This window comes from Rhea pennata, chromosome 8 (genome assembly GCF_028389875.1).
Source record: "Rhea pennata isolate bPtePen1 chromosome 8, bPtePen1.pri, whole genome shotgun sequence".
Lineage (NCBI taxonomy): Eukaryota > Metazoa > Chordata > Aves > Rheiformes > Rheidae > Rhea > Rhea pennata.
Window position 1 is genome coordinate 27,814,886 of NC_084670.1, and position 12,057 is coordinate 27,826,942.

At 39.8% G+C, this 12,057-nt stretch overlaps 1 protein-coding gene across 6 annotated transcripts in view; it reads right to left on the minus strand.

Annotated features, from left to right (window-relative positions):
* Window positions 1–12,057, minus strand: part of MTA1 (metastasis associated 1) — an 88,589-nt gene that overhangs the window by 66,801 nt on the left and 9,731 nt on the right. For all 6 annotated transcript variants that reach the window (XR_009959052.1, XR_009959053.1, XR_009959051.1 and 3 more), the window contains exon 2: window positions 1,806–1,873. Coding sequence is in view for 3 of the 6 variants with exons in the window: in XM_062581000.1 (XP_062436984.1) it covers window positions 1,806–1,873 (68 nt within the window). In the remaining 3 variants the exon portion in view is untranslated. The remainder of the gene's footprint in view (window positions 1–1,805; window positions 1,874–12,057) is intronic.

Below are 12,057 nucleotides of genomic sequence, written 5' to 3' on the forward strand. Positions count from 1 at the left end.
ACCAGCAATCTATCCATAAGGAGAGAGAAAAGGAAAAAAAAAATTTTTAAAGCACTGATACATACTCTAGCTGATAAAATGTGAACAGAAGAAAAAATACAGCATATTTTAATGAGAGTTCTTACACAAACAATATATATACACACACAAATATTTTTACTGGTAGCCCACCAGTTTTTGGTGCAGTGCCTGTAGAATTTCTAACAAGTCTCCCAACCTTCTCAGATAAAATCATGCAGAACTTTTATTCTTTAATAATCATGCAGAACTTTTACCTATTTATTTATATTTCAATAAAAAGGTAAATGGGTAATAAAAGGTAAGAGTCAGCTTGTTAGAAGCAGACAGCTATAATGCAGAATTATCTATTTCAGTTAATTGTCTAGACTCTATTTACACTCAGTGAAAGAAAAAAGAGAAAAGGCAATTCAAGATACGATTTATCTCAACCAGAAATACTTGTTTCAAATAGTATGGTCAGAGAAATCACAGCCCAAGTAAGCCTTTCTCCACTTATGGTGGAGTGAATTTAGAATGACTAGGTTGGCTATAGACACTTGCACTATGTACCTCTGAAGTCTGGAAAGCCAAGAGACCCAGGCTGAAAGCATCATTCTTTTTACACACTTCAGAAGTGAGGAGGAGAAGAAACTTTCCTAAAAGGCAGTCAGCATATCTATACCTTTAACTGATGGATTATGGCTAATAAAATCACCTGGATATGGATCTCCTTAACCCTCTTCAAGCAAAGGATATCCAAAAGAATGAAAAAAAAATGCAATTTTCCTTCACTAGGAAGCAAATATATACATTTAACCTCAGCTTCCTAATACGTAGGATAAGTTCTGGATTTTTAATACTAAGATAAGGTAAACAAGCCCACCACCAGCTAACAATTTTAGGAGACCATTACTGTTTCCACAATGGAAGAGGTGCAAAGTATTTCTGCAGAAAATCTGTACTAAGAGTTTAAGAGTTTAAGGTTTAAGGATGCCTTAGTCTTCATATTCTTTATCTGTTATTATTCAGAAGAGTAAAATTTATTGATAATAAAAAAAAGAATCAATTTATCATGTTTTTCCAGGACTGTGGGCTGAAGCAAATAGGCCTTTTCTTAGCCACTTGATTTAAATTCAAATACAAAACAGCAGTGTTACATTCCTTCTTTATGTGCTACAATAGACAAGCTGCTATACAGCTTCAGAAAATAGCATGTTTAGGGCCCAGTCAATGGCTTCAAAACAGTCTTCTCTCCACATTTAGATAAGATTTCTGCATCAGAGACTTCACTGGGGTCCCCCATGTAACCTATCATGCTTCCTTTTCAGAGCCAATGAAAAGGAAATTTGGCAGCTAAAATACACTAGCCCAAAGGACAACTAGGAAAGACAAAATCTGAAGAAACAGATAATAGCTCCAAAGCTTTCAGTTGAGTGAGAGTCTCCCTAAGGAAGTTCAATCACAAAGTTCCTCATCCTCTTGTCAAACTGATATTTATCTTCATATCACATGACCATAGCACAAAATTGAAGAACTGCAGAAACATTTTGCCCTACAGGTGGGCATAATCACCTTGTGAATGACCTGCAGTTGACGCTCTGTCCTTTCATGCCAAGTGAGAACAATCTAGCAGTTCTCAAAGTGTTCCAGAACATTATCACAACAAAAGTATTTTTAAGCTGCTAATCATTAGACAACTGCTAAAGAAACACTTTGATTTTATTCAAATCAAATGGATCATAAATTCAATTGCCTCCAAAGACTCTGGAAAAAAATTAGCCAGGAAAAAAAAATTAGCAGTTTACCTTATTGAGTTCTTCTATTCTTCGTATCAAGTACGGGTTACTTGAAGAATTTTCGAAGTAGACATAATCTGATTGAAAAAAAAAAAGTCTTTAAAATACGAACTGCTAAAAATCAAATAGAGAATGTTACATGTATATCCATTAACAACACCATACCAAATTCATTTCTTGTCACAAGCTACTGCTTGCCCTAAAATCCACTAAATTTAGTATGCAATGCCCTAAAATTGCAATGCCCCAAAAATTGCAATGCCCCAAAAATCCACTAAATTTAGTATGGTAAGTGAGAAAATACAAATTCTAGGCTAGTATTTGCTAACCAAAAATACAAGGAACATGCACTGGTGCAGTATAAAAGCCATAAACTCACTTTCAGAAACGGAGCTCTATTCCCATCCTGTATATTAAGAAAGCAAAGCAATATGATGATCTTCCTCCTCCCTCAGATTATATTTCACTTCAATCACGCTATTTTCTTTACTTGCTTCACCTTCTTTCATAGCAAAATTTAGTTGCTTCCCCTAATTGGCATCATGCTTATCCTTCTCACCTCAGTTCAGCTCCAATCTACTGCCCATTGACTGAGACAATGAATAATCTTGCTCTTTCTTTATCTTTTCCACCGCTTCCTAGTCTATGCCTTAAATCCCTGTATTATCCCAGAATATCCTCGACAAAAGTCTATGGCAAGTCAAATGCATGTCAGTAAAGTTCATATTTTCAAGCAGTATAACCACCTTAAAAGAAAAGCAGTTCTTTACCCAAAGTAACTCCTAAAAAACCCAAACAACAACAACAAAAAAAAAAACCCCACCCCACACCCACCCACACAGAAATGCACAAAATGCACCAACTACTGTAACACTAGCTGGTTTTACTAAGCTCCATGGTATTACTAAGCTCCAAGCTTAAACATTCCTTTTTACAGATGAGGAACATGAAAGCTCAGAGTCTGGAATGGATTTGTTTTTTTGGTTTTTGTCATTCAATAGGTAAGATGTAAATTTATTTGGGTTCTAGCCTATCTGAGGCAAAAAGAGGGCTGACTCCTGCTCTTCTCCTGGGATGCTGATCTTGCACAGTCCTTAAGCATTACAGATTTCTCTTACACTCAGATGCAAAAACGAATCCTTCCAAGACATGCCAGTAAACTTAAGACAACTTCCCTTTAGATTTCCCAGTTCATTTGGAGTACAAAACCCACAGCCCCCAGGGCATAACTCAGGTCATCTTTTTAAATGACCACATTAGCATGATGCTCCACTGCTAAATGGCTGTTTAGTGGTGTAACCTTTAGTAAATAAAGATAACTGCTTTAGTTGTTAGCTTTAATCTTTCTGGAATGGTTGGTAAAAGGTCAGTCAGCCCCATGGATACTGTTATGCTCTTCCTCAACCAAAAGGAGTGGGGACACCCCCAGGGCCTCTGCTACTGGAAAGCTGCATGATGAGGGTTAAAGAGTCCCCTCTTACCTTCAGGGTGGGGAGGGGAGACACTGGAGCAATTCCCTCCTGTCTCTTAACCTTTCTTCCTTCTTAGCCCAAGGCCCACTGCAATGCTTTTACTTCCCCGTGGAACAATACTCAAGCTCCAGGTATGGATTTTTTTCAGGATACTGCTTACAGCCTAGGTTATTCATAGGTCTCCATGGAGTTAACAGACCAAATTGCTCTTGCATCTGTCACTTAGCAAATAGAGTAGTGAGCACTGAGCTGATGAAGCAGCATGAACTAGCCCTCACCAGCTACCAACTTGTCTGAACTGACTTGTTCCTGTGTCAGTTCAAAAAGGTTGCACCGGTTTAAGAGTGCTCACAAACCAAGAAATCCCAGGGGTACAATCCCAAAAGTGGAAATTCAAGAACTGGTTCCCAAACTCTTCTTTTGCCTTTCAAAATAAAGGCCAAACACACCGAGTTGAGAAGACATCTTTAAAAAAAATTTCAGCACAAACATGGTTGAAGTGATGAGTGACGAGGCTGCAGTGAGAATATTCGAACAGTCTCCATCCAAAAGCACCAGCTTTGTGTAACATGCTAAACAGAAACCATAACTTCAATATTGCTTTGACTAACCCTACCTCAAGACACAAAAGGAAGCAGAAGTCTTGAGCAATTCCAGAATAGGTATTACAGATATTAAAGCATATACTGATCAATAACCAGAGTAAGAAATCTTTGCTGTCATAGCAGAAGAGGCACAGATGTCCTACAACAGTGCACACACAGAATACAGGAAAGGAGGAAATGGAGGCTTCATCTGCTTTACAGTACCTCGAAGCGTGTAGATGCTTCTGAAGACAGAGAGCCTCTTTGCCTTTAATTTCAAGGCTCCACAACTTGAAGAAAGTCCCAGCCACTCCTCCACACAAACACTAGAACTCACTACCATTTATTTCAGATTGGGGCCAAATACCAAAAAAAAAATTTTTTTACATTTCTGAACACTACAATTGAAAATCCAAAAATGAGAACTAAAAGAATGTCAATTTTCTACTTGAAAATACAACTTTAAATCCATAAGTTTAAGACGACCATTACAAATCTTTATAGTTCATATCATTTTTAAGAGCCTTTGTGAGTACATGTGTGCATATATTCACACGTCTCATTCGTGTTTTAAGCAAGCCCCACGAGCATGCTCAGCATTTCACCAACAGCTATGCAACTAATGAAGAGCCATTTCTCATCATTCGAATTACAAGGAAACAGGTCTCCTCCTCTCTACATGTAATGCAGAGCCCACTGCAAACCACACATAATAGAATGTGGGAGAAGAACAGAAGAATAACCTACATTTTCATAGAGACTTTAAACACTTCTAAAATTGAAAAGCTATCCTGCACAGAAAAATACTCGTTACTCACTGTTCCACATACGCAACATAGAAATTTAAGTTCAACAAATTACTCTTAATTTGATACTTCAGCAGGTGACAGCACTCCTCTTACGTTGTTCCATAAGCAAAGCCAATCAAGACTGTCTTCCTACAAACTGGAGTTAAAAGGAGGTAGGACACCATTCTCCATTGCCTCTTCACGCCAAAACACCTCCTCTCTCTCTCCTTGAGCAATACTTCCCCCTCCTCTCCAGCTTCTTCCCGTGTCAGGTAAAAGCATCTTTCTCATGCTGCCTACCCAATAAAATATTGTTCCCCCAAAGTTTGGGAGAGAGCAGCTACTCCTACACACGCATATCCAATAACAGGAACCTTCTATGGGCTCCCAATATTCCCATGGTTAATGGGAGACCTTCTATATGCCCACAACTGCCAAAAATCTCTGTGCATTGGTCTGAAAGGAAGAATGGGGAAAGAGAGAAAATTAACAAGTCTCTAAGTAACAGGAAGATACATGCAGTTCAACTCCTACCACAGGACAGGAAGGAAGGAGTGCACTAAAACCAAAAAACATCTAGAGACTTGCCTGACAGCAAGTAAAACAAAGTCATACCCCTCAGACACACCAGACTGACTATCCTTGCCCATTTATTAGCTTTCCTACCTAGTGACTGAAGAACAGGACCAGCCAACCCCCTTTATATTCCACAAGCACGGCACACCTCCTTACAAGCAGCCACCACCATAAAGCACACGAAGCTCACTCTTTACCACCCGAACAAACGTTGGAGTCTCGGTCCCATACCTTCACAACAGCTTGTGACTCACACCCACCCACAATCCTTGCTTGATCAGCCATGGGTCATATAGCTCTGCATGAAAAACGTAGTTAGCAGTATCACTCTTACACATCATGGAATTTTCTATGGCCAGGCTGAAGTAAGGACTGAGGAGTGTGGCAATATGATAAGACAGTAAGGACTACCATGCAGGCCACCACCTTCCACCACCAAAAAGGATGTTCCATGCTGTTGCAGAGCACAAGTACTCACATACATAAGTCTACCCAAAGAGCCTTTCCACTCCACTTTTTTCCCCTTAAGATTGTTGGCAAGAGCTGTTATCATGCATGTACTGAACTGCTAGAACATACACAGACAGTCACACAACAGTACAGAAACTAAACACTAGAATGATAACCTAGGGACCATAAAAAGTGGAAATTTTCCACAAAGGCAGTAAAATAATTGTTCTCAATTAACAACAAACAGACTTGCTTTTTTCTCTCACATGTTTTTAAGACATTATTGCAAAATTGCTTCCTTCTCCACCCTCTTCATGTCCGCTGTTGACTAAGTCTCCATCAGTCCATGGAAAAGAAAATCAGGAGGGGGGGGTACAGCAAAAGAAAGAACTAACACTGTCTAGGTCATATATTTTCAGGATTAGCCATGTCTGAGCTACCTAAAAGCCCATAAGATTATTAAGTGATCAAGCTGCAAAAATGCCCCAAAGTATTTTTATCCCTCCCAATTTACATTTGCCTTTGAGACTGCAAGCTATTTTTTGAACACTAACTCCACTGAATATTCCCTGTGTTATCTCCAGAAACAGTCACAGAATGCATCTGCATTTGCTTCACATGTACTCAGGAAACTACAGAGGCTGACACCTCCTCTTCACACACTTGCCACGCTGTGCAGTACAGCACGCGTTTCCAAATGTGTGATATGGAAGTGACTTAACGGTTGCAAATACCTCCCATTCCTAATCCACAAAGCTGCTGCCCTGAATTAAAGATGAGTGTCAAGAGAGCTCATAAACTTATGGATGACCTGGTTATTTTACAACTTATCTTACCAGGAAAGATATGCCTCCTCATAGTCTAGATTTCCAATTCAATTTTGAACTTTTTTTTTTTTTTTTTTAAGGTAAGCTCCAGTTTTCAAATTATTCAGCAATTTGGTCCTGAAACTGTCCATCTCTTTACATTTGTGGCAATACAATCCCTCCCTGTCAATATTTTCCTGGAAGAGGAGGCCATAAAGACTATGCTGCTTTCAGTCTGGAAGTCAAGCAATCTCACTTGGCAGAGCCCAAGTCCCATTGCCTTTCAGCTTTCAAAAAAACCACCATCACTCACATTATTCTGTAACTGAACATGTCATCAGATGACAGCTAGATTCACTTTCAAAAAGAGAAAGCCTTGGGAGCACAGTATTTTCATTACATAAAATGTAAAACTGAAACATTTGTTTCTGTTGCTAAAAGAAGAATAAGGTCCAATACGAGCAGTATTCGTGAACCAGATATGCACAGTTAATTTCTCTCACAGATTTACAATGGTATCAAAGGTATACTGTCAGCACAAGTTCAACCATATTTCCCAGACAGCAGCATTTGTGGCTGCTGCATGCACATACACAGCTTGGCTTCTTCCTGAGCTTGCCATGCTGTCGGCAACACACCACTAGTACCACTCAAATCCTTGCACTGAAAAGAGAGGAAACAGAGCAACAATCCTAGCAGACAAGTATCATAAATACCTGTCATCATTTGGAAGGGGCACAGCAAAAGCCATCAGTATCACCTGCAGAAATCTCTACTTCATACAGATAGCAAACCATTACTAAATTTAATCAGCACAGGTTGAGGTGTCCCTGATAAAACATAGTAGTTTTGCTCTTCTGACTTAAGTGACTAAGTCAAAAGGCTGATGAGAATAAACAGAGCTCAAGACAGATAACCCTTGACTGAAATCTTTAACCAAGACACACGTCCCAAAAGGGAGCATGCTTGTTAGAAGGATCTGCTGCTCACACAACATTCCTGAGATTAGCTGCTTGGTCTCAATCAAAAGGCTTAAGCTGTACAAAACAGCAAAACAAAGCAAGGAGCTCTCACCACTGAAGTAGAGAGCCTAGCTTCCAACCAAGGATCAAGAGTAACAAAACCACTGCAGACTTCCTTCATCCCAAGGCCTGCAATAAACTTCCTAGATACAAATCAGCAAGGATAGTCCAACTCAGCTGAGCAAATGTCCATCCATATGCAGATTGCCTTGTCTCTAATCATGCAGTGAAATGGCCCGAAATCAAGTAACAAAGGACAAGGCTTCCTCAACAAGGAGCGATGCCACCCTACAGAGCTCCTGGTCACAGGACACAGCCAGCTCTGGCAGTCAGGCAAACGCCGTGGGACAACTGCAAGGTTTATAGGACTCCAGCAGACTCCTTCAGTGAGGGTGCCCATGACTCCCTGCACAAGCAGGGTGATTTACAGCCAAATAATCCTCAAGTACTTGCAGCTCTGCAAAGAGAAGCCAGCCAGATCTTCTAAAGCAACTGTTACACTTCTACCTTTCCCTTTACTGTCATCTGCTTCACTTCAGTAGTTAATGGCTTCTGGCTTGGAGTTTCTAGAGCATGGATCCTCAGCTCGCCCAGCGCTCCAGGTTCAGTGTATGCGGCCCTCCCATGGAGTTACGTGAGCATGCTCCTTCCAGAATAGCCATTAAGTCTAGTTAACTGCACACAGAAACTATGCATATAGGCTAATCTTATTTGCAATGCTGGCTTCTAATTATGCAAAATGCTTATTTCTGCTACAAGACCAACCCTCCCAATCAACGCGAAGTTGCTTTTCTACCATCTCTATATCCTCAAGCAGTTTAAGAAGGGTTCCTGTACGATCTTGAGCCTTTAAGGACGTATGAGGACAACATCCTAGAAATTAAAAATAAATCATTATATCATCTGTGTGCCAAGGACTTCAATGGTGAATGTGCATATGGTCTCTCTAGATTTTGCTAGTTCTTGTAATATTTCAGGTATAAGAAACATACTGTAACAGGTCTCAGAAAAAATGGAATTTATAGAAATACAGACAATGATACAGTATGTTCACTTCAACTTCACTTCCCCCCCCCCAAGAAAAGCAACATGGCTTAAAAGAATGCTGATGTTGTAAAACAAAGAGTCATGATATGTCTATGAAAAGGACAACTCTGAGCATCATTTAACAAACCAAAGCCTCTATTACCACAAATTCCAAGCATACATCTACATACACACACGCAGGAGCACTACTCAAAAATTGTGTACAAAAGGAAATAGTTTCACATGTACAAAAAGCACAACAGGAGTCCATGGTCTGAATTTCACACTAACTTCTATTCTGTCTTTCAATAATAAAAACAGAGCAAGATGCCATTGCAGCCCCAAGCAATGCAAAGACCAGCAGTTGGAAGGAAAACAAAAGTGGCAAGTTCATACATAAACAATAAGAAAACCGTGTTCTTGTGGCCAAGTCCCTCTGAAACATGTATGTGTATGAAAATGAGTAGAAGGTATGTGTATGAAAATGAGTAGAAGCTAATAAGCATTGCAAATACCAACACTTCATCTATACTTTGTCACAGAGTCAGCATGCTTGTAACAAATAGATGGTCGATTCCCCACAGTTTGTTAACTCGATTCTTTCTCTAATGTTTTATTTCTAAATGTGGGTTTCCCTGCAGAATGTGATCCAGAGCCATGAACATCAAGAAGCAATAATAAGCTCCTATCTCTTCCCCAGACTATGAGACACTCAAGAAATAAGGATTATCTGCACATTCAAGTTGGGGAACAAAATGTTTCACACTACATTTTTTTCCCCAAACATACAGCACTTATATAGAAAGGGACAGCCAAAGTAACTTAGTCATTTTGAGATGAAAACCATACATCAGTTTTGCCAACTTACCTCCAGAAAAGAAAATAAGTTCAATAAGTTCCCTTAACTATAACCTTAAAGTGGGGGTAATTCATGGCAAGGTCTGCTTAACAGGACTATGGATTATACAAAGACCTACCTACAAGGAAAGCTGGTATAAACAGTTATCAGTGCAATCCCTTCTCACTCTGTAAAAAAAAGAAATTACAACAAAAACAAACAAACCACACCTCACTGAAGTACTTGTGACAGTTACAAACAAAAATTCAAATACCCATGACACAGATCTCTGCTCAAGTTAAAAGACATTCTCCATGTTTTTGGAGCAAAAGCCAACCAATCCAATGATATAACTTGCTTACACAAACTGATGGTTGCCTGATCCAATTTTAACTCTGAAACATTAAGGGATTAGGGACTTTGCAAAGGTTTTCTGATCTTTGTTTTCTGTCATGTCAAAGAGGAAAAGAAAAAAGAAATCTTGTCCAGCCACCTCATGTCTATCCTTTTTTTTTTCTTGTCTGAATCTTAATGAAACAAGGTTTATGCAACTTCATTATCCATGCATTAGTTCTTCCCTATTAACTCCTGAACCTTTTGTTCAATTTCCAACATTTCACAGAGGGGCAGAAGTCTCAAAGATAATTAAATTCTGATCACTGCTCCCTATCTTAAAAAGGGAGGTACTAAAGCTACAAAAGAAACTGAGAAAGGTAAGACAAAGATAAGAAATAGTTCCCACGTCAGGAACAATTACTAGACTAGATTTTAAAACAAATCATTGGAGGCTCCCCAGTATTTGGGGGAATTATCACAAATGTGTGCTTTCTTATGCACTTCCCATCACCTCTGCTGTCAGTGCTGTTCGAGATGGATACTGGGCTAGATAACTTTTGATTTGATTCAGTGTGACTGCGTACGTTCCCAGAACGTTACTGTCTCCATCAGGGAGGAAAGTAAATACTGTGCCCAGCAGCAATGGAGCTGAGATCACAGCCCCAGACCAGGCACAGAGCAGGTGCTACATCTGTCCCAGTAAAAGGGTAGGATTATGAAGGGGGGGGGGAGCAGATAACCACCATCTCAGGGAACAAAGAAAGCAAGTTTTAGAGGAATTCACTGTTATTTCTATTCCTCACAGAAGAATTTGCCATCTTCAGCATGCAGAAGACTCATTAAAAAAAAGAAAAAAAATGGGGGAAAAAAAAGGGAAGGACTGCAGCCTGGTGATACTAGTGAAAAACAGCAGTTAGAGTGTCAGAAGAACTTTGCAGGTCACTGTTCTCAAGCAAGAACTCTGCCACATTGACATAACTGCTACTAGGGATGCCAGTTGAAACGTAAAATAGCAAGAATGTGTACAAATAAGGCTTTAAAAGTGAATTTGTAAGAACACTGGCAACAAAAATTAAGCTCCCAGAATACTACCCAGAGGATTAAGAAACAATTCTGTTCCTAAATATCAATTATATGGCAGTAAAAGGAAACCCATTTCAATTAATCCACTCCCAATATCCTAGAGATAACGGAGACACATTTGCCTGTGGCACTGACCCTTTAGGCTCACAGGGATCAACTCCTCCAGGTTGCTGCAGGATGAGAGTATACTAAATATTCCTGGACAGCCAATCATTTGCTTCTCTGCTTAACATCAGATATTTAAGCATGATTCAAAGTCTTTTGGACACAAAGCCTGTCCTGTTTTAGTTTTTCCTGTTACTCCAATTCCCAAGGATGTGGCCAGGCAAACATTTTCTCCAGTGGCAAGATTGCATTCCTACATAATTTCAGTTGTGCTAGTAAAACTCTGTGCAGCAATACCATAAATCAGGTGGGTTAAGAGGGAAGACCAGGATAATCTAATTTACAGAAGAGCCACACAAACATTTGACGGAAGAACTCTTTAAAGCGGGGAGAGGGAAGTATCCTCAAACTGCACCCTAATCTCCTTTTCCAGCAGCAAAAAAGTACCACCTATTCCACTGTGAGCCTCATTGCTAACGACAAAGAGGAAAAACATTCTTTCCTGAAAGATTTTTAGGCATTGCAGAGGATCACAAGAAACCAGCCTGAAGTTCCCTGCAAGTTTTGCACAGGCTGCAAAATTGGTAACTGTATACTTCAAAGGTTCTTAGCTAGTATCAACCTTAACCACAGGGAAAAAGAAAAAAAGTTGTTATTTTGGAAAGTATGTTCAACTTAGTTAGCTAACACAAATTAACTGCCGAGGCCACAGTATGACTATGCTGAGTCCAGGACTTGGGGCATTACTGCCAGATCAAAACCACCACGGCTTTACCACGTCAATTGTGTATAAGCCCTTGCCATAGTTCTGCAGTGCCAGAAGCTGATTCATCCCCCACCTTCTTATAGCACCCCCTCAAGTTGTGACAGCTTCTCTTTGGATGGAAGGAAGGAGGCATGCACATGGTAAACCTGATTAGGAAGTGATCCAGGTAAAAATAATAATCTCCAAACCAAACCAATTCCCTGATGTGCATTTCACTGGGCAGCCACGCTCGGTTGCGTCAGCCCAACTAGGAAAGCAATGAGAGGACAGTAACAAGTGTCTGAGAGCAGGCACTGCTTAAATTGATACCACTAACCAAAAGAAACATGTATAGAAATTGTCTCACTTGGCTGGTTCAAATTTGCTCAGAAGATGTTGACAACTTAACTCTGTAATGACAAGCTCAATG